A 26,196-nucleotide genomic window follows, 5' to 3' on the forward strand; every position below is an offset into this window, starting at 1 on the left:
TCCCTTTAATTTTTTGAGTCACAACACTTTTACTGGAACCATCCAATTGCCAGCAAAAACAACAAATAACCTTGATGCAGTATTTTCAGAGAACGAACAACAGAGTTCACTGTGGAACAATGACCGTTCCCGAGGCCTGAGACAAACACAGCTTTTGTAAGGTTTCTTAACCTTTGGAAGTAATTTGTACCTCTTCTTCTTCTTCTTCTTCTTCCTTCGTTTATTACATGTCGCCTGGGCTTCCATTTACTTGGCTCTGTCACTGGGAACGGACAGACATAGATCCCGTATAGGGGGTTAGTGCCGTCAGCGCACCTCATGCGGTGCACTGTAGGCATCACTTAAGGTTCTTCGCAGTGTGCCTTTGGCCCTTAGCTGCAACCCCATTTCGTTCCTTTTACTGTACCTCCTTTCATATTCTCTTTCTTCCATCTTACTTTCCAGCCTCTCCTAACAATTGATTCATGGTGCAACTACGAGGTTTTCCTCCTGTTGCACATTGCAGACCTATTACTAAATGACCTCGTAGGTCCCAGTGCTTGGCCTTTAGCCTAAATTCTATATTCAGTTCGGCTCAATTCAATTCAGACAGACATAGAAGAGATTGGTTTCCACCGCTAAGAAAATTATCGAACGAATTTATCGGAACAGTTGCTGGTCGAACGTCCCAGTTTTTGGGAATTTGAGACATGCATAGGTTCCTGTCCTGGGAACGGGACAGGGAAGGACATTTTATCCTCGCTATAGTTCTCGGTGAGGATTGTAAAATGGTGCAGTTGTGCATCTTTGTTAGGGAGGCGGGCCTCAATAAATCATAAATTGTACACGTATGCGATATGTGTATGTACAGGTAGTAAAAGTGAATAGGTATGATTATACAGTACACACGCACACACACGATACATACGTACATACATATATATATATATATATATATATATATATATATATATATATATATATATATATATATATAAAAACTACATATATACTTGTATATATATATATATATATATATATATATATATATATATATATATATGTATGTATATATATATATATATATATATATATATATATATATATATATATATATATATATATATATATATAACTACATATATACTCGTATATGTATATATAAATATATATATATATATATATATATATATATATATATATATATTTTATGTTTAGATATTTGTCATATGAAACTACTTTTAAAGTTATTTATTTAAATATTTTTAGTTTCCTTTTATTAAATTTATTACGGCGTCAGTAACCTAGGTGTTGTCACGCCAGTTTTCGTAGCTTTGATCAATCCATCAATCAATCAGTTCACAACTTTTGCAGCATAATAATATTACTCTATATTATGTCACAATAACTTGAAAGTATGGCCAAGACCCGTACCCAAGTTATTTAATACACACACACACACACATACATAATACGTAACTCTCTCTCTCTCTCTCTCTCTCTCTCTCTCTCTCTCTCTCTCTCTCTCTCTCTCTCTCTCTCTATATATATATATATATATATATATATATATATATATATATATATATATATATATATATATATATATATATATATATATATATATATATATACATATATATATATGTGTGTGTGTGTGTGTGTGCATACATATATGTTCACTCAGTAATGGTAAACAGAAGAGGATTATTATACTTCTGGTAGTGTCTCCACCCTAATACCATAGGTACTGCGGTCATTAGCGCATGCGTGATACCTTGCATGAGACGCAGTTCATCTTACACAGGTTTCACCGGAAAAAAAAAGCCCCTTCCAGATCAAATCGAATGCCAACGACCTACAAAACACACCCATGGAAATTCTGCTAATTTTAATCATATTAACAGATAAACGACGGATCTTTTCCTAGAGAGTGACCCCCAAGGGTCTTCGGGGGTCGTTATCTAGGGCTAATGTTTCTTGGGGGTCATACTCTTTTTGATATTTACAGTCTTTTGTTTATGTTTTTACGGTCATCCCCAACGGCCTTGTACTAAACACGCCAAAAAGATGGATACATACCAGGTTTAAAACTCCTGGGGGTCACTATCTAGGAAAGAACCCAAATGACAGCATAAATTTGCTTGCATCACAAATTGTGTACGGTAGTACGTGATGTTTCAACGGTAAGATACCGAAGCTGCTTTGGTCAACAAACTAACCTCATGATTCTACCACAGGGGACATGGAAACCATAAAAGATCGACCATATCTGTTTGGCTCCTCTCTCTTAAAGATGACACTCCTTATCCTGGGAGCTTAGCCAGAGTCTATATACTGATCCACACATAACGGCAGGTGCCTTGTGTTTTGGGTTGCTCTAGTACAAACAGTGCTCATTTGGACTACGAAAAAGAAGAAGAAGAAAACATTGGTTCAAGAAGGAGTGGAGACTAGGCGAAATACAAAACGTAGTTGTGTTCTCCCGATGTTTGCTTTATATGGCCTTTTCCTATTTTGATATATATATATATATATATATATATATATATATATATATATATATATATATATATATATATATATATATATATATATATATATTATATGTACCAGCCCTCAGGCTGGGGAATTAAACAGTGGGTCTAGCAACAGACTGGCCACGTGTCATAGGTCATTGGGACCTGTCCCCACTGGCTGTCGGGCCTAAGAAACAGGAGAACAGTGCCTGCACTGTGAGCCTACAGAGGCCCAGGAGGATTTTAACTTTAATATATATTCATATATGTTCATGCATCTTTTTCCCTTAAAGAAGGTGGGGCCAAAAGGTGTTGCCCTGCCGGTTTTCAGCAAATATTGATGGGATGAGGTCTCTACCCTCAAACCCTAACTCGTAGATGTTCAAGGGGCCTGGCCTATGTTCCAGTGGCGTCTGACTTTTCTCGGTGATCACCAGACCTCTCAGAGAAAAAGGAGTTACTAAACAACATATTGCGCCTAACTTCTCGTGAATCTTGTTCAGATGCCTTCTCACTGCTTAGAAAACTAAACATAAGGGTAATGTTTAACGCATCTGCGCATACACAAATATGTTCATTAAAAATTGTTCAGTGAACGATAATGATATGATATATACAGTGTCCCATGTTCAGAGTGTGGTGTATTTTATTTGGGGCGAACATCAACAGGAGTTTGTGCAAGAACAAAACAGTACAAAAACACAGCCTCGAAAGGGTACACAAATAATGCCCTATAGTCATCGATGGCTTAGCCACGGTCACCGTATTAACTGGTCGAAGGCCGACAGAGTAGCCCATGTTATCACAAAAGAATGAGAAATTTGAGTATTAGACCTGGTCTTATTACCACTGACCACCCTCTGCTATCCCTTATCCCGATTCTCTGAGTCCACCCTCTCCTAACAATTGTTTCATAGTGCAACTGCGAGGTTTTCCTCCTGTTACACCTTGCAAACCTTTATTCTCAATTTCCCTTTCAGCGCTGATTGACCTCATAGATCCCAGTGCTTGGCTTTTCGCTTGAACTCTATAATCCAGTTCTCCGAGGTCGTCAAGAAGCTGACCTCATTGAAAGCCATTTTATACAAATACGATGTATCTGTCTTTATTTATGTTACAGGCTGTCCAAGAGCAAAACCAGGTGCCAGCAAAAGGCTGACTCAGTCTAAAACCATAGCAACCTTTTCATTTCATTGTGAGCCTGACGGTGTCACTAAGGCAAAGCTACCGCCTCCAGTCAAGTTTTTCATCTTTCTCTTCGTGTTTATATATATATATATATATATATATATATATATATATATATATATATATATATATATATGTGTGTGTGTGTGTGTGTGTGTGTGTGTGTGTGTGTGTGTGTGTGTAGCATGTTTGTATGTATTTTTGTACACTGGTTATAAATATATATGAATAAGAATCTCGAAACGATATTTGTTTTTCATTTTCCGTAGAATAGGAGCAATCGTACAAAAGTTCTTAGAGGCCATGATGAACTCTCAGTGTTCCTCTAAGTACGTAAGATTTCACATAAAATGTTACATCACATCTCGGCACACGCTCACACACACATAATTGAGTGTATAACCCTACGCCCTTGAGGCTTAGAGCATATATATATGAGAGACAAAGCCACGTGAAGCCCACTAAGAGGCTTCCCATCCTTCGTAGCGCACACCCCTGCCTTTCTCCGCTCGACAGCTCTAGTACGAACCACGAGAAGCCTACCTGGAAGTCTTGTTTCCAATTCATAATATCGCCCTTTTTGGCCATGATCTGAAAAGATTATTTTGGTACACAAAAGGAAGATTACGATGTGTGAAAAGCAAGCATTTATGATACGGATTTCTTCTTAAAACGCCATTTCTTATTTTCTATTGTTGGTGCACAAATTTTGTCAAGCCACTTTTGTTACGATTCATTTTATACAGTGAATTCATAGCTGCTTAGTGAAGTGTCGGTGAAAGTATTTCTAGCAACTTAGTGAGTTCAAGCGAATACTATTCAAGATGTTCAACGGATTAAGGTCTAAATCTCCTAGTCCCTGCCCTTCGCCTGTTCGAGGTCTTGTGGCCAATCTGAAGGGAGGCAACCCAAAACTGAGGAGAGATAAATATAAGGCAATGATCGAATCTCAGGAACCGATCATTTCCAGAGGGAGAATGACAATGACCGGAGGATTTCAAGACCTCCGACCCTGCGAGTATCCTCTTGAAAAAGAGGATTCCTACGAATCAGATGAAGGAACGCGGTCATCCGCATCCACGTCAAGATCTGACTCTTGTGATTCAAACGACCCTATCATGGATCCTACCCACGCCAAAATGCAGCGTCGTTTTGTGAAGATTCCGCGAAATGCACTGAGGAACGTCATTCATCAGCTGTCACCTCGTCTTTCCAAGAGACTGATGCAAGAGGAAAAGAAATATGACGCCTTTGCACCGCAGCATCCCATGTGGCCAAATGTCATGACAACTTACGCCCGCGGTGTCTCGACTACGCATGTGCAGTCACTGATAACGCCAGCACAACCGAGCTTGACTGCTATGAAGGCAAGAGCTATTCTAGACGACAAGAGGAACGTGCGAGCTGCTCTGCAGATATTGGCCAGAGATATGAACCAGAGGCAGATGCCTTCCGTTTCAGATGATTCTAGCTGTACCTCTTCTTCTTACAACAGTGATCAAGAAGAACCAGAGGAAAATCTGAATCCAAACCCTGTAGTAAGCAACGAATATGAGCCAGCTGGCGATATAGCTAACAACCTGCTGGAATTTCACCTTAGCAAACCAGACGGGGTTTCCGAGGCTGATGTATTCCCAATGAATCCTAAAATCAGCATATCTACTTCGCCCGGCACCGATGTGTCAAGCGAGGATGATTTCCAAGACGAGTCGATCTTTGATGCTTTGGATATAGAATCTCTCCCAACTTTGACCCCCGAAGACCTTTTGAAGCAAAGAATAAATGAAGTTAGAAACGTCCACTTGTGTAGAGAATACATCATTCTAGAAACTGGTCCTCCCACTGACTCCATCTTTGTATAAGAGAATAGAAACTGCGCATATCACAATGGAAAAGTCTGAGGATTTCATAGAGAAACAATACAAAACACCTGGGAGTCGTTTTGCACCGAGTGAAACGGCAATGCATCCAGTAGGAAGATTTGCGGTGGAAGTCTTCTCGAACTAATATCCGACGCTCGTGTACAGCCAATTTCGTCCTAAATGATTGGTTACGTCAAACAGCGGTTTTGATAACGATCCTCAACGTCAAACAATGTAAAGAAAACAAACCCAGTTCTGGTCGGACGACCAACTGTTTTATAGCGAACGTGGTACTGCCGTCGGCAGTAATAAATAGTTTGTGTGTGTGTATGTATATATATATATATATATATATATATATATATATATATATATATATATATATATATATATATATATATATATATATATATACATATATATATATATATACTGTATATATGTATAAATATATATGTATATATATATATATATATATATATATATATATATATATATATATATACATACAGTATATATATATATATACATACATACATACATAATACTCACGTGTAAATGTATAAATCACCATGTAATCATGAATGCTCGTTTAAGTTGGTTAGGTGAGATAAAAATCCAATCTTATCATATATTTTGTACACCCTTTTTTTAAAGAAGGAATGAAGTACCTCAGTAAAGCCTACGTAGAATGCCTTTAACACACGTCGCATCTGAAGATTTAAAAAATGATGCTTTCATGCGTCTAATCATGAAATGTACCTCATATCCTTACATACCATGTATGTGTGAATTTGTGTATTTACTATGTATAACTGGCTATAACATAAGTTGCAGACTGTGTCATAAATTCACTCCTTTTTCTTGTTTATCGACACGAGATGTAGTTTCTCTTCCGTTCTGAAGCGTCTCCGTCGCGGTGAGTTGAAAAGACAAAAGTCTTCGTGTCCGTGATTCAGGAACAGAGTGAATGAGTAAATTGATCACTCACTCAAACATTACTTTTATAAACAAATAATCAATGTAATAAAAATCAAATGACTGCGGTATTTTTTTTGTGCCTATGATAATAAATCAAAGAAAGCAGCTGCCTATATCTATGTATATATATACACATATATATTATATATATACTATATATATACTGTATATATATATATATATATATATATATATATATATATATATATATATATATATATATATATATATATATATTATATACATATACTGTATATATATATATATATATATATATATATATATATATATATATAATATCATCATCATCATCAGGGGAATCATTGGGAAAGACATCTTTCTCAAGTACACCTATAATGCCTAATTTCACGACTCAGTCGCATATTCTCAATGCTAGAGTAAAAAGTACAAATGCGAACATTAAAACCAAACTCTGAATAATCCATAACAATTAGACCATACTTAATAAAAGTCAACGAACACCAGCTTTTAACTTGAAAAATTTAAACTAAATTTTAAACGCTTCAAAAAAAAACTCAGTTGCACTAAACACTAAAATTATATGCAAAATATTTGATGTAAAATTATATAGAACACTAAAAAAATAAAGTCATTCTGTACCTTATCCTTGCAAAGGAAAGCAGCGACTAAGGGAGCTTTGTAAAACAAACCACACTCCTTACGTGAGAGACAACTAGACAGAGAAGGATTGCTCACTAACAAGAGGAACTTCTTAGTTTTCTGTAAAAGAAAACTATTGAGATGGCTTTGCATGTCCGTCCGCACTTTTGCTATGTACCCTCAGATCTTAAAAGCTACTGAGGCTAGAGGGCTGCAAATTGGTATGTTGATCATCCACCCTCCAATCATCAAACATACCTAATTGCAGCCCTCTAGCCTCAATAGTTTTTATTTTATTTAAGGTTAAAGTTACCCATAATCGTGCTTCTGGCAACGATATAGGACATGCCACCACCGGACTGTGGTTAAAGTTTCATGGGCAGCGGCTCACAGCATTATACCGAGACCACCGAAAGATAGATCTATTTTCGGTAGGCTTAATTATACGCTGTAGCGGCTGTACAGAAAATTCGATTGAGCCGGGGAAACTTCGGCGCAATTTTTACTTGTTTTTATTATAATAATACTCCAAGACACCTAGTTCATTTTCACTGTGCACTGGGCCTATAATTGTAAAATACTTATTATGAATGTACGTTTTGCATCACTTGGAGTGATTCTTAATATTTGATTTAACGAAGAAATAAACTTTTTTAACCCAATATCTTAACAATGCCGGCTTCCCAGACAGATTATCATTTAGAATGCTTGAAAAAGTGCTCAATGCCCGGTTCATTTAGGTACCAATGGTTTTGACCACACCAAAATTAAAAATGTTTGCTAGCTTCCCCCCCCCCCTTTTTCTGCATGATGACCTCGTTAGAAAAATGTTCTTGACCATCATTCGAAAAGAATTTCCGGCGTTGAACCTTAAAATCAATAAAAAAAACTCTTTAATAAACGGATCTTTCTTCAACGAGAAAGACCGCTTTAGTCCTCATCTCAGATCCAGTGCCCGAGATGCGATCACGGGACTTATGTAAAGGATGACGAGAAACATAATGAAACATTCTGGAAGCCACCAAAATGCTGGTGGCCAAATGTCAGCGAAAATGTAATTTTTTTTCGTGAAAGCGGTAATTGGTTTGTTTAGCCCTTTATACGACAGATGGTGACATATTGGCCATAAATTATTCTTAGTAAGATGCCATTTAGATACTAATTGTTTCAGGGATCTGGCCCGCCGTAATTACAAAAATAAAGAAAAAACTTTAGGAGTTGCAAGGCACCGAACTTCACTGGATTCGTTTTGTACCTCCACCTACCATTTCATATAACAATTTTTTCCCCTGATTCTACATATTGAACATGTAAACTTATTCTACGGTATAGGGAAGCGAGAACTGAAGATCCTCCAATTTCTGAGTGGTAATAATGATGCTTACATTGATCAATCTGGCGGTAATGACTATGAGCCCTTAATACGTCGTTGGGGACAAATTGATCACAAAAAAATTATATTGTGTAAACAAAAAAGGCACATGGTGAATTGAGTTCACCCGCTGTGTTCCAGGTGACATATGCACAAGTTCAAAACTTGTAACTTTATGTATATTACAGAAATACACCAATTAAGTTGGGGAATTTATTTCCCCACATGGTATTTAGAGTTGCGTGTTCTCGCCTGGCGCAAAAGGCCTTAGGAAAAGATAGCTGGATAGTATGTTACTTGTGAGACAAAAGTAAAAGGGAATGGCTACAGGATTGGGGAGGACAAAGAGAATTGTGCCTGGGGTGGTACAGAAACGTAGGATTGTAGAACTGCCGTCACTTGCTACGCAAGCAAGACAACTGGGACAGTTGAAAGAGTAAATTGTTCGCTTTCATCTTTAATATGAGAAAGGAAAAATTAGTCATGTCATTCACGTGAAAATGTCATAGAAAGAAGTTTGTTTATTTTTCCCTAATAGAGCAAAGAAAAAAATGGGTAAGATTTACAGCAACTTTATGAAAAGACGACTAAACTGACCAAAATTAAATAAATGATGGTAATGTAATGAAAAATACAGTTGTAAATGGTAAAAATGTAATTATCAAAAACATTCACTGCAGGACTGCCCAATCACTGCATCAAATTAAGGAGCGCCGTTACATAGGAAACACCAGCTTTCTTCATGAAGTAACCCTTATTGTTTTTACATGAAGGAGCTTTATGCGGGCTTGTTCAGTAGTCTACGAATGACAGCTGCTAGCTAAACCAAGCCAACTCTGCGAATGCCACTGACGAAAAAATATTTATTATTAACTAAATATCACTGTGGTATATTTGAATAATATATATTTTAAAGCGTATCAATAACGCTATCATAATCAGTGCCATTTTACACATGAGACCAGCAGCGAAAGAATTGTTTTGTCTCATTGAAAGTAGTACCTGAACGCGGCCTGCCTTGTGACAGAAATACTGTCACTGGTACCGAAGTATATGAACGTCTTGGGCAGCGACCTTTTGACAGTTGGAGTCATAAATTACTGTTTGGCATTCTCTACCCCTAACTTAGGAAGAAGTGGCCCATCCTTACCAGTGTCTCTACCAGCCTAATTATGGGTTTGTAATGCTACCCTCTGGTAGATCTGGCTTAATCCTACGTTTCAACGAAGCGTTATGCCTGCTGTACCCAGGGTAGGTGTATTAAAACTGTCCGCGCTGCTTCTGGCGACGCAGTATTGTAGGCCTTTGTGGCATTTGTATGGATGTAGGCTGTGTAATTGATCGGTAATTTGGCCGTAATTTAACTTCATGTGTTCGAATGCAGTAGCGTAGCCGGTAATCGTACAGTTTAGGGGTCCCAATTCACTGCTCCCTTGTGTGTGTTGGTGTAAGTTTTCTTTCCTATTTTCAGTTTCTTCTTTTGACAGAAGCGTTCTGGAAACAGAACTATATTTGAGAAAAAAAAATGAGCAGTTTATCTTCTTAAAGAAGCAGAGTCAGCAGCCACTATTTTCAGAAATCTGATGCAAATGAGCTGTTCGTCTCCTTACGGGAGCAGAGATATACGATTTTCTCAAAATTCTATGGGAACGTAGCCTATCCCCTAAGACATGTTATTGTTTATTTAAGTTCCACCTTTATTCCCTTTTTTTTTTTTGCAATCTCTCCTTCAGTAAGCAGGTAAACTGCTAATTTGTCATTGCTATGATTCAATAAATATTTGATGAATCTGACTTTACGCAGTGCAGTGAATTTGGACCCCTAAACTGAAGGGATTGCTGCCTAGCCTATTTGTCCAGTGAGTTTAATGAAGTGTAGCCTAGGTTTGCACAAATGAAAACATCAAGATTATGGCCTTTGAATGTTTAATTTGAATTTGTGGACATTTTGATGTCTTCTGACAATATCTATAATGATAACAATATGCTCTTCAATGCTACTGCAACTGAAAACATTTGGTGAATACAGTACCAGTAGGTTAGATTTTGAGATTAAGAAACTGCACACCAACCAAAGCACTTTATAGTTGAACTATATAAAAAAATTTGTCTCTTGTTCATATTTTCTTTTATGCAGCGCTAAAATGTTTTTGAATATTTCAGGTATAAGCTGTTTTGTGACGACAAATGACACATTTTAAAAAGTGGTGATGAAACGGCCGCGGATTTTGTTGGATGTATATTTCTTAGGAAAGTTGGCACTAGCAATTGTTGGAGTTTTTGTGTATTGTGAATTCCTTCATTATTATGTTGTTATTGGTCAGGTAAGGTTACTTTCCACCAACAATACAAGTTATTGAGTGATATATTTAATATGTATTTTAAAGATTTCCAAGATAACATATGCAAAATAAATGTTTTAAGATTCAGTTGAAACATTTCCAGGTTCCTCCCTGGTTAATGCACTTTTCTCTTGTTCCTGACAGTGCGATTGGCCTGTGTTAAACCCCAGTTCTGCTGACAAAAGCATAGAGGATAATGGCGATCAACTACGTGCAATGATACTTGCAGACACTCATTTATTAGGAAGAAGAAATGGACACTGGTTTGATAAACTCAGAAGGTTAGTGGCAGCAATACAGTTCATTACAAGTTGTATACAGTACTTTATTTCAGGTCTTGAATTAACTGTGGTATCAGTCTGCATATTGAATCGAAGCCTTTAATCTCAAAGTTGTTAGCAAAGAAAAATTCATGAATGGAGTGCCTTCACTGGTTGAAAGCTGTCTCTTATATATGTTTGTTCATTTCTGTAGTACATTCATTTTTTTCAAATTGTTTTTTAGTACAAATTAATTCTAGATGTACCACAGGCTTAGCTTAGTTGGAAGTGTTTTTCTTGAGAATTCTCTCATATTTAGGTATTGTGATCTTACATTCTCATTCTAGTAAGTTGTATCTTTTGATCTGAGTGTAGATTTCCTTTAAATACTTAACAGAAATTTATATTACATTCAGTTTATTTACAATCAGAATGTGACTGTAATATTTAGATAGTGATTCTTTTTCACTGATTACTAAGCATTAGTATGTATGTACAAAAACTAGAACCCAGCAATTTTTTTAATTTGAAGGGCTAATTGAATATAAATTTGCCTAAAAAGGATTTTTTTTAGATCTGTAGAGGATTAACAGTTTCAACTGAAGTCTCAGTACTTCTGCTTAAATTTCAAAGAGTTAATGCACCTTAACAGAATTGCTATCATGTAAGAGGTGAGCCGATCTGGGAATTTCAGGGAATGACCAAAATTGAGTTATTGACAGTTTTAGACTGTTTTATGTCTAAATAAATATATCCTTAGGTGTTATTGCTCAAAAAAAATTTTCGATAGGTTATTGATAGTTTTGTTCATTACTTTTATCTCCCTGTGAGTGACAAATTGTCGCAAAACTTGCAAATAACTTTGTATTCCCATTTAGTTTGAAATAATTGATATTGCTTGCATTACGACTTAAATATCTCCGATTTCTCTAGTGACAGCATCGAGGAAAACGTAAGATCAGAGTAACTCCCAAATTTCCCATTCTTCTTGTCACTTGTCATAGTGGCACCACACGTGTACAGTGCCAAACAATGCACATATATGTTAATACAGTATATGGGAAGAAGAAGAAGAAGATAATCTAAATAGTACATAGAAGTTTGAGAGTTTTGATTAGTAGTGCAGCAGTATTTAATATGTAAGTTTACAAGTGTTTATTCATATATATAATTACAGTGTTATAATTTTCAGGGAATGGCAAATGCATCGAGCTTTTCAGTCAGCCATAACATTACATAAACCCAATATTGTTATTTTCTTAGGTAAGCATTTTTAATTTATTCAGACCATTATTTTGGGTAAGCTGATTATCAGATGCCCTCAAACAAATGTTTTTTTATGCACTTGACTCTGCAATACCAAAGACAGAGAAAGTAAATGATTCAAACTATTATTAGGGATTACCTGCGGTTTAGTGAGTTTGGCAACTGTTACCGCAGCTTTCCAATCATCTGTCACTCTCATTTTCAAAGATGCTCAGACGTCAGTTAGGGAAATGTTTTTCTATTACATGGCACCTGCTGAGTCTCATGATACTTGACATTATAGCATTATTATTGTTAATATCCTTTAACTTTTATGCATTCCTAGGTCGCATGAAAGCTCAAAGAGTATGCTCATGTTTCATACAGCACTCAGTTTCAGTTATCCTCTTGCATAAATGGCACAGTCACTAATATAGCTTTGCTTTCAATTTATATTTCATTCAGGTGTCATATTTTTAATTATAGTATGCACTGTAAAGTTCACCATAATTATGGTGAACTTTAATTAAAAGCAGGGCACTAAATTTTATGATATCTAATTTTATGTTAAGATGTTGTGAAAGGATAAATATTGTTTTTAGATTTTAACCATGTTTTGCACTATTCCTAAGAACTGTAAAATATATAAAAACAAAAAATTTGTCCCACCCATGCTAAGAAACTACAGACACTACCCTACTTATGAACAAGTGACTTTCTGAATGGCCATTTGTATCTTGATTTGTTCGTAAGTTGGTTTTTAATATGTAGTGCATAATTTTTGTTGATATTTATATTCAGATTTTGCTCTGGGTGCATATGCTGCTAGTAAGAATGTTTGCAAAGAAGCAGAAGAACATGAGGAAGAAGGCGAACATGTTTCTTTAACCCCTTCCCTGATTATCCCGAGTATTCTTGTGATAAACTACCATGTATTCTTGCAATCATGAGAATATTCGTTCATACTCGTAAAATATTTCTACTCATATCTATCTTCCCACAAATGTAGGCATGCATATGATTGATTTGTTACATAAGCAGGTTTTTCTTAATATTTGCCAAAATTTTACAAATACATGGGCTCATGAACAAAAACCGAAAACAGGGTCAAATGCAATTTTTGTTAATATACTATTATATGATTATTTTATATATTGATTGAAAATTTTCAAAGGTTTCAATGTTTTCATCATATTCCGTAATGCTTATTTCATTTATAGGTGACCTCTTTGATGAAGGCAAATGGTGTATGCCTGATGAGTTTGCAGCATATGTCACCAGATTCCACAATTTGTTTTATGCTCCTGAGGAAATTCAGTTCCTAATAGCAGCTGGTAACCATGACATGGGCTTCCATTATAGGTAATTTATTAAATTTTTCCTACATTTTAGGCTTATTAGGTTTAAATTGCTCTGAGACTGACTCCATTGTTGCTGCCTCTGATATTCAGCCTTAGAAAAATAGCATTATAATCTTTCTTATCAGTTTTGTTTGTGGAATCTGTCAGAATTCATAAAAACAAGTATTCTTATGTATTTAATGGCATTACCTCTGTTATAGAGGAATATGCTTGTCAGTGGGATTAAAGCATATCCTTCCTTGTCAAATCTGGGCTTCTTCAGCAGTGCAGTATAGTCTAAAGCTTAATCAGCACCTTTCCAAATTCTTTCTAAGGAAAGAAAAGTTCCTACTGCAGTCCATCAAGATTCAAGTAGTACTGTAGTTCATCATTGTTTGGAAAAATTAAATTTGCTTATTCCTAGAGAAATTAATGAGGAATGCATAATTACCCCATTTTCTCTGACTGATAATTACTAAACTATGCCCCTGTAGTACCATTAGAATGTTAGTGCTTGTGGTAAAACAACTATTATTTCAAGTATTATTTTACTGTACAAGATTTAATGTTCATAATACTGTATTTTCACTGTGAGCAGTGATCCAATGAATAATATCGGTTATTATTTTGCAGCTTGAACCCATACTTGGTGAACCGATTTCAAAAGGCATTTGATACTGGTCCTGTAAAGTTACTCCAGATTCAAGGAGTAACATTTGTCATTATTAATAGTATGGCTATGGAAGGGGATGACTGTTTTCTATGCAAACCTGCCTTAACAAAGTTGAAGATTGTTTCAAGTAAGTGTGTTATTGCAGGTGAGTATACCTGTGGTTTTTTCCACCTGTAGTAAGATTTTAAGGATTTTAAAGTTATTTCTTTTGTTTAATATTTAGTTTGCATATAAAGCATGAAATAGATAGTACAGTACAGGAAGACATGTACAGTATGTGACATGGTTGTTTTCCTTTAAAGATTAAACAGTAGGATGATATAAAATAATTGAGAGGTCAGAGCTCATTTAAGCATATGACAGGGCTAATTATACATTCCTTTGTGACCACAAGTTTTGATATTTTGTGTACTGCATATACTCATGTATCATGTTATATTTTAAGAATGGAATTTATATCTGATTTTAGAGGGTTGCACCATACACGAGATACGTGAATTGTTGGCCAAGGCTGGGTGGTTACGCTTACAGTATCTGTTTACATTAAGTCAAATTGGCTATTACAGCTGTATTTAAGATAAAGGTAATGGCAATGAAACTAATATACTGTACTTACTAAATTCATTTAAACTGTATTATCATCATGTTATATCATTATCTTAATTTAGAAAAAAATGATCATCCACCATATACATTTAAGTTGGCTAGGATAATGTTTATGTTTTCAAAATGAGCTGATTGAGGCTTACTACCAAAATGATTAGAATATTTTTTAGTTGCTAAAATAAATGGATTATTACTGGAATTGTTAATTATATTTTTGTACAGTCATGTCCAGATCCGAAGTGGCAGGATTCTTTTTGTATCGTCCAACATCTCACTTGGTGTAATGTTAAACATTTTTTTTTATTTCCAATGTCATACATGTCGTTAAGCTTGCAAATTCACAATTAACACTGTTTTCCTTATGGGCATATGGAAATGATCTGTTTTGTGTATTGGTATAATTCGTAATCTGTGTGACATGAATTAATTTTTTTTAACATTGTTTAGCTCAAAGCACAGTGTGATAAGGTTAGCACTCTCATCAAGGCCAGCTTGCTGACTCGAAGTGGTCTTCGTAGCTACCTCTATGACATATAACAGTGCAGTAGAGCTAATAAGCTTAACGGTTATAACAAAATTTTCAAAATAGGCATATTAATTACAGAAAGTCTTCCTTGAGCTCTGAAATTTTAGGCGGCATTCAAGATGCCTGTACATATTGCAAAATGATTTATAGGCCTAACAAAAATAGTCTAAGGTTTCTCAGATGTAATCTTGTTTACTGAAGGATTTACTTTAGAGATAACCTGCCCTTTGAAGAATAAAAGATGATGATTCTTTAGATTATATCAGGAATATATTTGGGTGTGTAGAATGTAGAGTAAAACAAACTTAAAAATTTTTGTGGGAATGTCCAATGTATAATCAGCAACAAAATTCAGATTTTGGGAACAAATCTGTTAAAGAAATTTGGTCAGAATCTCCATTCTTATTAACCGTATTATAAGATTTCTAAAAAGATGTTTAAACTTTGTTACTAATAAAGACTACAGCTTCAGTCCAGCTGTTTGAGAGTTAAATAACCCAATATTCTGGTTAAACTACTGAATAATAAATAATGTTAAAAATCACCATCTGTTTAAAATTTGTAAGTGATCTACCCTACATATACAAAGTGATAGGCTCCATAAGGCAGTGGTTTGTATCTGTAAAATGAAATTACTTTTTTTCAAAGCAAATTGGTCTGTTTTCCTTCTTTTCCTGTACTATCTAAGAAAAAACCTTTTCTCATACCCAGTCTTCATAAGTTTTTTTTATGTTACAATTACAGGACAGCTGAAGTGTGCTAAAGGTGATAAGGAATTATGTGAATATTGGAAGAACTCTATGATGCAACAGTATAGTATGCCAATAATATTACAGGTTAGTTATAATACATTGATGGTGGTTTACTTGAATTTCGAAGTTTTATTATATCTAAAAAATTATGCACCCTAATAATAGTATGCAAATAATCAGAGAAAATTCATGCTTGTAGCCCACTGTTGTGGGTTGGGGTGATCTGGGAACAATCAGTTAATTAAGTTACTTAAATGCAATTTTCAGTACAGTACTGTACTCAGATTTGTATAATTGCTCCAGGTAAATTTTCTATGACTTTCTCTGTTGTGGTTGTTTTTTCTTAGGAACCAGTGTTAAATTTTTAAGGGGTGTGGCACAGGTTAACTCTCTGAATTCCTGTAGACAGTATGGAGTTGGCTAAAGTTTCAAGTCGATGGTTATACATTGACACACTCGTTCTTTCCCGTCTGTACATCCTCAAAATCATCCTTCCATCTATACCTTATTCTCTCTCACTTTTCTCACCTGGTCAATCATTCTTTCTTTCACAGCTTCATACCTCTCTCTTCCTACACTCATGGTTGTTTGATAAAAGTCTAACAATCTACCTTTCAGAAACTCACTTATTATCACCATACTTTTCCAAGCAGTATCTTTTTGCTTCTTAAAAAAGCCATCTATATCCCTCTCACTTGATAAGTAGTACTTTCCTGCCTTGGGTACTTCCCTAAGTAGTATTATCCTGTGTACCTCTTTCACTCCCTCATCACTCAAACTTCCTATCTTTCCATTCATTTCTTTACTCACTTCTGATACAGAGCCATCCTCACTCAACAGGGTATACATTCACCTTGTCTATTATCTCTGTTCTTTTCTTGGCCTTACCTTTCTCTACACTTTTCCTGCCCTTCTCTGTCGTATCTTTTACACCCTCACCTTTTCTCACAATCCTTTTCCTATCTATTGCACCCTCATCCTTTCCTACAATCTTTTTCGTATCCTCATCCTCCTGGTTTGAGGTCAATTCTAACTGTAGTATTCCTGCCACCCCTTGTATTTCCTCACTCTTACTAATTCCAGGTCCTAGTCTTGCATGAAACAACTTCTCTATCTTCTCTAACTTCTCTTCCATCTTCCTCTCTGATGCCTTCACCTGTTCCCTGTGGCCCCACATTGGGCTAACTTGTCATGGTTTTTTGTTTTTCTTAGGAACCAGTGTTCATTTATTTTAGGTGGTGTGGAGCAAGAGCAATGGTTAATTCAACGATCTTTGAGAGTAAATCAAACAATTTCTACTTAACCTAGATTTATTTGCTAATAGTTTTATTTACAAAATCTACTGTCGGCACAGCTTAGCTCTGAATTCCTGTAGACAATGATTCACTGAATCAATCTCTACCTATCCAGGAACTAACCAGCAATAAATATTCATTCTCAGTCTTTTAGTTTATGATGATCATCATACTTACGTTAACCTAACGATAATTTTTTATGGCTTATTGCTTACCACAGTCTTATGACAACTTTAGCAATATGAATAGTTCACAACAAATATGAGCATGCACATCAAGACTTAAGTTAATTAGCATTCAGTTGCTTCATATTCTTTGCATATACAAAAACAAACTAATTGTTTCCAGGCAGTTGTCAATTTTATACAGGCATTTACCAGTGTCACTACATGCTTTTCACTTCCTTTGAAGCACCGTCTACCATATAGTACATTAAAAATACTGCCGACACCAGACTGCACACAGTTTACTAAGAGTCTACCATACTAAACAGCAGTCTTTCCTAAGCATTTGCCAACAGTCTTGTGGTTCTACAGGCCAGGGCTTTATCTGAGTGAAGTTGGCATATACTTGAGCACTAATAACTTCTTACCAGTTACTCATCGCAGTACCCACAACACCTGTTCATTCTCTTTTGTCTGTACTTTATACACTTCTGCTACATTGCAGCAAAACACCACATCAAAGTGGTAGTAACCCCTCCCACTACAGTAGACCAGCAATGAGATGGAGTTAGTTAGTTAGTTATAAATGATTTGTTTAACCAGACCTCTGAACTCTTTTAGGGTTCTTCTCGGGCTGGGAATGAGATGGAGTTACCATTAGTACATTAATGATAGAGAGAACAAGGATATCAAAAATAAAAATTTTGATAATTAAATGTTTAAAGTATTAATAAATTTGACACATAAAAAATGCTTCTTAAAAAAATTATTTATTTAATTAGTACATACAAACTGACCAATATATGGCCACCACATGTCTTTTTTTAAATTTGTTACCTTGGCAGCATTATTTTTAAGCTGATATTGAAAGGATGGTAAGAAAAAAGATAGCAACTGCTTGGTTGAAGCGGAAAGAGATTTGAGATATGAGCTGTATAAGATTTTTTCCGAGATGCCAAGTGCTGACACAAAGTTACACAAAGATGATGATTAGTGTGAGGATGGTTGAGGAAGTAGGTTAGCAATCACTTGAAAGGAGGGATTTTCCAACATCCACTCAGCTGAAGCTTGCGTCTACCTTGACAGGGAGTCTATTACATTGAGTGACCCTGAGAGGTGGGTTGCTGACAGGAGCCTGCACTGTCCATAGGATAGAGAGCATGACTACATTGAGAGGGGCTGAGCAGAAGCCAAGCTCCCAGATTCATGTCATCACTGTCATATTGTCTAAAATCATTAAAATGTGGGACCTCTTTTGGGGCTACAGTTTTCTGAGACGGGAAGATGGATATCAGTTCCAGGAAACTGATTTGACACTTCCTTAGAGCAGGCAATCATCTTCCAGCCACCTGACAATCCTTCCAGTGGTTATATACATGATATGTATATAAACACCTGCAAAGCCAGGTGTTAGGCTGACCTATTTAACAAGTGTGCCCTTCTAGTCCACAGATGGAATATCATCCCAACCACCTGCTTTTGCAGATGGAGATGATTGGAAGCCATACCATGGAATTTCTCCAACATGGAGAAATGAAATGAGATGGTACTTTGAACAAAACAAAGTGTGAACAGCATAACAAAATACCAAAGAGGCAGGAAATAAAAATGTTGGGAATATCGGGAGAAAAAAAATAAGAGAAGTCGCAAGACCACAGATGATTACAGAAATGACTAAAACTTTATACTGATTACTGTAGTAAGAGTAAGAGTTGATTGAATTTTATCCATTTGGGGTAAGTAAGTATACCTTAGTTTTACCAGACCACTGAGCTGATTAACAGCTCTCCTAGGGCTGGCCCGAAGGATTAGACTTATTTTACGTGGCTAAGAACCATTTGGTTACTTAGCAACGGGACCTACAGCTTATTGTGGAATCCGAACCACATTATAGCGAGAAATTAATTTCTATCACTAGAAATAAATTCCTCTAACTCTTTATCAGCCGGCCGCGGGAATTGAACTCCGGCCCATCGAATGACAGTCTAAAGCTCTACCGAGTCGGCCAACAAAGGGCTATCCATTTGGGGTACAGTGTCTCCCATTCCCTAGGATAGATATGGTGCCTACTTTGAGCCAAAGTAAGGGATACATTAAGTAATGGTTTGTTCATGTAACTCAGATTTTGTGTAGCAGATTGTTGTATGCATGACTTATTTATTTGGGAATTATGTTTTTTTTATTCAGTTGCTATATTTTGTAACTTTGCAGCATTACCCACTATTCCGGGAATCAGACGCTGTTTGCAGTGAACCAGATGAAGCTCCAGAAGACATTAAATACATCAGATTCAGAGAACGATGGGAGTGTATCTCTAAAGATTCTACAGAATTGGTAAGATTAATTTTACTCATGGAGGAATTGGCTTCATCTTGTAAGATGTACCTATGTATATGATTGAATACTATATTGTGTTACTGGGTGCCCTGGGGCCCTCCAAATAACATCAAATTTCAGATAGGGTGAAACTGGATGATTGAAGGACTACAGTACCAGTTTCAACTCCTCCTAAACCTACCAGTTGTTTTCATATGTTAATGGTTTTAACAGTTTATAAAAGATGAGTTCTGCAAAATTGTAATGCATGTAAAATCATTATTACTATGGCAATATTTCTGGTAGATAGTATGCTTTATAGGTTGAATTCCCTGTTATACATGAATTTTTGTACTTGTTTTTTGTATATTGCAGTTATTTCATATAGTACTCAAAAGTTAGGTCCACTCATTTATCAATCAGAAATACTAGTTTACAAATTACGACATTTGTTTACTTCAGGTTGTCATGACTATGCACACATCTTCCCCTAGTTATGTTTTTAGCACTTTGTAGCCAACACATTCCTCAAAAGACATAACTATTCCTTGCCCATGAAGAGTGATGTGAACCTGGTTTTATTCATTCAGATAAGTCAGTGCTGTACTCACTTCAGGGCATTCTGACCCTAGAAGATACACTGGATTTTTAAAGAAAGATTTTTTAGGTTCATACTACAGTATGCTCTACCCAGTTTTTCTTTAGAATTAATATCAGAGAGACTGTTGATGAGCTGATATAACCCTCTCTTCCAAGTAGTAACTGTATTTTAAAACAAGAAATATGTTTTAATATGTATACTTAAAAGATTTTTAGTGAATTTTTTTATTTTGTACAAATGTTAATCTAAAAACAGATTTAAATAAATGGTTTCATTACATGTACAGTGAGTTGTATCTAGAATAGGTTCCTTGGATCATCACCTTTTTCCTAGTGAAAGCTAACATTACAAGAAAAACAATTTAAGAATTTTTTTAAAGAAAGATATTATCAGCAATATTCAGCATTCTCATCATTGTGCAGTGTTTTTGGTAGAATCTCAAAATGCTACTGTATTTTTGCCATATTAATCAGTCTTGAATTGGCCTGGTAAAAATAGAAGGTGAATTGTAGATTAGGATCATCACCTTTTAACATGCATAAATTTGGAGGGTTAATGTGTACTTTTCTTATAGTTGTTAGAAGAGCTTTCTCCTCGGTTGGTACTCAGTGGACACACACATCATGGCTGTCATGTGCAACATAATAGCAGTGATGGCAAAATTGTGCATGAGTACACTATTCCCTCGTTTTCTTGGCGCAATAAAAAGAATCCAACATTTTCAATGGTAAGTTGGTTAAGCAGTATTACCTGTTTTTGAACTGAATGTTTGTATCAAAAAGTTTCAAATACTGTATGAATCACTGCCTTGTTGTAGGTAACCTTTAATGCAGTGGTTTTTTCTCTAAAAGTAATATCTTTGGAAATGAAATTGTCATTAAATTTTAAGATTTGAAAGCCTTTGCAGAAAATTATGCAAGATTATTGTGTCTTGTGTCCAGTAATATGAATATACATCAAGTTTTGTTTTTATTTGCAGATGACAGCCAGTCCAAACAACTACTCTATCTATAAGTGCCACATGCCTTCAGAAAATACTGTTTTGTCCATATATGCCTTAAGTGTCATTGCTTTTGTGGTCTGGCTCACAAGTAAGAAATTTAGGTCACAGGGTGTGTTATACACCAAAGTTCCAGGACATTTAGATTAACATTGTTATCTTAAGTATTGTGGACTGAATGTGAATATTTTCATAGTATTACTGTCTACTTTATAAGCGAATGAAATTGCTGTCAAGTTTTTTAGAAGGCAAGAATGATTTTGTTGTAAATATAGTTTTATAAATTAAGAGATTAAATTCCTGCAACAAATATTGTAACACAGTGGCATTACAGTTTCAAAATGTTTCTATTCCTGGTTCTGATTTAGTGAAAGCTTTGATGAAACCTTCAGAGGACACATCAACAAAAATTATTAGCACCATTTCAGAAGTGCATCCTGATAGGGAAATGTATTCACCTCTCTTAAAATGTAAGTGGTTTTAGCTCGTAATGAGCAGTACTTAAATTCTCAGGGTATAATTATGTACTATTTTAATTGACAAACTTAGTTTTAAGATGGGGAAAACTCCTTCAGTCCAAATGACATTTTCAAAATGTTTAAGGATCCAGGTAGGTTACTCATTCTCAGTGCATAAAGTTGGCTTTATCACATCTCTATTCTTGCTCCCCAGGTGTTTCATTTTCAAATTCAAACAAATAACATTCAAAAAGAGCTACATATGTGAGTATTGTCACTGATATGGAAGAGGAAATACTTTGCCCAAAAAATAACAAGAACAAGAGGGTGTAACTCTTGATCCAACAATATTGGCAAAGCTCAAATCCTCTGGCGAAGTTGTGAAAATGTGGGATTGGGTACCTAGTATTGCTGAAGAAACTGGCTCTTCACAGCTAGCTCAGTTTGCAGTCACTCCAGCTATAACTCACAAGTTGTAGTAAGCAGCAACTTTACTAGATGACTACCCTATTATAGCTTTGTAGAATGTTCTGAATAACATTCTTTGTGGAAGGACACCAGTTGTCTTCTAGTAGGAGTCTCAGTGATCCTTTCTCCCCCGAGATATTCATGTTTTTAGATGCTTCAAGTCAAGCTTGGGGATAACTCCTACGTAATCATCAGGCAACAGGATCTTGCATATCACAGGACATAGGGCATGCACATCAGTTTCCTTAACCTTCCAAGCACTTGCTCATTACAGTACTAGTTAGGAAGAAAAATATGTTTGTTGACCAACAACTCAACATAGGTGGCTTACTTAATAAATGAAGGGAGAAATAGAAGTGAAGCTTTGTGTTTGAGGGCAGTCAAGGTCTTCATGTGTATGTGGACAGACGAACTAATGTGATAGCAGATACTGTAGTCTTAGCAGGGAAAATGAGATTCTTTCATCTCATGTTCACAGTATTGTAACCTTAAATCTGCAAGGCTCTTTGAAGTCTGTTAGGCTTGCTGTCAGTAGGCTAGTTTGCAATAAGTCTAAATCACAAGCTGCTTTTTTACTATTCAGCTCAGCCACATTCAGCAGTCTGGAGTATAGATGCAGTGTTACATCCATTTGGCCACTTCAGTGATTATGATGCCTTTCCTTCATTGTTTGCTCCCATATCTGTTGTGAAGACCTAAACAGCTAGAAGTTGGGACTGTTCCACTGCGCCCTTTGCCATTCCTTCCTTTTCTCCCATCACCTACAATAAAGAGAACTTTTGTTATGTCCAGACTTTACCTGATGAGGACCAGAAACTTTAGAGGCATTAACTCCAGACTGTTTCTCCTTGGACCAAAAGAAAATCAGTTAAAAAGTAACATTGTCTTCTGTTGGCTAAGGCAGGTGACTTTTAGATCTTCAGGTGGCAATGCCATTCTACTCTATTTACCTGTTGTTTGGGACACTTTGTCATTAGTGGTTAGACTTGTATTCACTGCGACCGGAAATCAGTATAGGCCATGTTTTACCTTGGGGGAAGATTATGACTCATTACCTCATTTATGGTACTGTCAAGGGATATAGATTTCTGGGGGTTATTGGCTACCTACTACATCTTATGTTGATTACTGCACCCACTCTCTTATACTCAAGGACACTTACCTGATACAAGCACCATGCTTTACAAGCCAAAGGTTTTTTAACCATAATGTTGATTACTGCACCCACTCTCTTATACTCAAAGACACTTACCTGATACAAGCACCATGCTTTACAAGCCAAAGGTTTTTTAACCATACTTTTTATAAACCTATGATCTACTAAACTTGGTTCCTTACTCTTTACAGTCTCTATTATTATTCTTATTATATTAGGTCATTTAATTACAGTCCCCAGGGACTCTGTTGGGTCCTATTGGCATATGCAAGTGCACTGGGACATACATTTTTTCAAAACAAAAATGTTTTACAGTATATTCAAATCCAATAATCACATAACAAGTGCCCTCCTCTCAACCCCACAAGTCTCACTGCCACACACAGATTTTACAAATGATGTGAGGTTATTGGTTAAGACATACTTATGGACTCAGATGACACATGTATTGGGAAACTACCTTCTCCTGTATGACAAACAGCAGATTGGTAAACTTGGGAATATTCAGGACAAAAGTATAATCCTAAAAGTGATTAATGGGTTTGAATTAAAAATCTTGTTTTGTATTACTGTATAAAACATCGTTTTTCAGACATAAGCTAGTGCAGGAACTTTTTATGAGCTTCAGGGGCAGTGGGGGATTTAATTTTAGGCGATCATACTGTATACTAGCATTATAAGTGGGCAGACCTGAAACACTATACCAAAGATGATTGGTACTGAGGTCCCATGGAATTCATGTGTCACAAATCCTAACTATGAACACCTTGGTTATACCAGCTGTGTTGAAGGTGAAATAATTTTGATATTCTTAGAAGTTATATGGTCTCAAGCTTACAAAACAACAATAATTTGTGTACAAAGTTTGGCCTTCCATTATAACAAACTGGATTAATGTAGCAGCAAGAGAATGTGGAACAAATGGTAGGCTTTTTCATACGAATAGTGCAGGTGCCCTCTGTAACCAAAGCTGGAATTCTCCCATGCCTTTAAGTTGATTTTAAATGTTCTACTTTCTTTGCCTTTGTCTTGTAAGATATTTATTAGGAGTTAGTTAGTTAGTTATAAATGATTTGTTTAACCAGACCTCTGAACTCTTTTAGGGTGACTTTACAAATTTTTTAAATGTTATATATGTTCTATTGTATTTAGTATTTACTGAGACATCAGTGTAAGATCATTTATATAAGTTATAAGTGTACCTTCATGAAAAATCTGGCTCTAATATTTTCATCTGTTTTAATTTGTAATTGCTCCATCATTATTTAGTTTGTATTGTCACTCAGTGTGTTTCCATTTTTTAGCTTAATTGTTAAACCATTTTTATAAATCTCTTATTTCTGGGATTTAGGTGGATTGCCTGAATTTTGGAACCTTTGGCAAATTTAGACATGTAATGAGGAATTTGTCATCATTGGCTGATGTTGCACCATATCATCTGACAATCTGTTTGGAAGCCTTCTCTGTGACAAATGAGATTCAACTGCAGTGTGGTAATGTAATATCATGTTATTTTTTCAGCATTTCTTTTTATGTATTAGTGCATATCAGGTATACTGATACCAAAGTTCAGTAGCTGATAATAAACGAATGAAGGTGATTACATTTGAATATAATGGGCCCATGGGACAGTCATTACAAAACTTTTGAAGGCCATAATATCCCTTATGCCATCACTTTCATGCAATGTAGCAGAGACGTTCAATAAAACTATTGTACTTTACATTCTTATATTCTGTAGCCCTTCCTTTCAGTTGCCCTCCATCTTCAGTAACATACTAAAGATAGTTTAACCAGACAGCTGACTTACTAAAAATAACACCTCCACAAGTAATATAACTCTGAATATCAGACACCTGTTTACTGCCATAGCTTGTTGAGGCTATTAATTTGACTTTGGATACGTATACAGTAATATCTCCAGTTATATAATTTCATATTTAAGTATTGTCAACTTTACAGCAGTTTTTGTTGAAAACAAGAAAAACAGAAATTAGCATATATTGGTTTATGCAACTTTATGTCAGTCAGCAAAAAATCTCAAAAAGCCATAAAAATATGTATATAATGAATAAATGAATATAAAAAATAAATAAATAAAATATCAAAAGCCGTAAAAATAGACAAAAACAATAAAGTGCAAGATCACATGAATCCAAATGTGATTTGTTGTTTATCTTCATTTTACTGTATTTTACAGATTTAGAAAAGGTTTGGCATCTGCTGGGAGGGAACCTGAATAGTAGGGGGCAGGCTGCACAGGCTTGACAGCCTCCTGGGATTTGTCATAAGGGTCAGGCTTAGCAAACTCCAGCCCCTCCTCAGGTTTATCATCCTCCCAAGGTTTGGGCTCAAACACCAGGGATTTTTAGTAGTTACTCAGTTGGTCATGAAGTGGAAACTTCATTGTTCATTGCTGGAAAAAATGGTAAAGATAAATATGGTAAAGATAAATGAACAACTTGAACACACT

General features: G+C 35.7%; 1 protein-coding gene across 4 annotated transcripts; it reads left to right on the top strand.

Moving 5' to 3' along the window:
• Positions 1-9,521: 9,521 nt before the first annotated feature.
• On the top strand, positions 9,522-25,446 carry PGAP5 (Per1-like protein PGAP5). Of its 4 annotated transcripts, none has more exons than XM_067118729.1 (10): positions 9,522-9,698; positions 10,685-10,845; positions 11,008-11,144; positions 12,316-12,386; positions 13,589-13,730; positions 14,342-14,526; positions 16,258-16,349; positions 19,936-20,058; positions 21,216-21,368; positions 21,621-25,446. In XM_067118729.1, the coding sequence occupies exons 2-10, from the start codon at positions 10,732-10,734 to the stop codon at positions 21,789-21,791; spliced, it is 1,188 nt and encodes a 395-aa protein (XP_066974830.1). In that variant the 5' UTR covers positions 9,522-9,698; positions 10,685-10,731; the 3' UTR covers positions 21,792-25,446. The 4 variants fall into 4 exon arrangements, with proteins under 4 accessions (XP_066974830.1, XP_066974829.1, XP_066974831.1 ...); XM_067118728.1 differs by having other exon boundaries at positions 9,524-9,773; XM_067118730.1 differs by having other exon boundaries at positions 9,528-9,773; positions 14,342-14,508.
• The last annotated feature ends 750 nt before the right edge of the window (positions 25,447-26,196 follow it).

This window comes from Macrobrachium rosenbergii, chromosome 16 (genome assembly GCF_040412425.1).
Source record: "Macrobrachium rosenbergii isolate ZJJX-2024 chromosome 16, ASM4041242v1, whole genome shotgun sequence".
In the NCBI taxonomy this organism is placed as follows: domain Eukaryota; kingdom Metazoa; phylum Arthropoda; class Malacostraca; order Decapoda; family Palaemonidae; genus Macrobrachium; species Macrobrachium rosenbergii.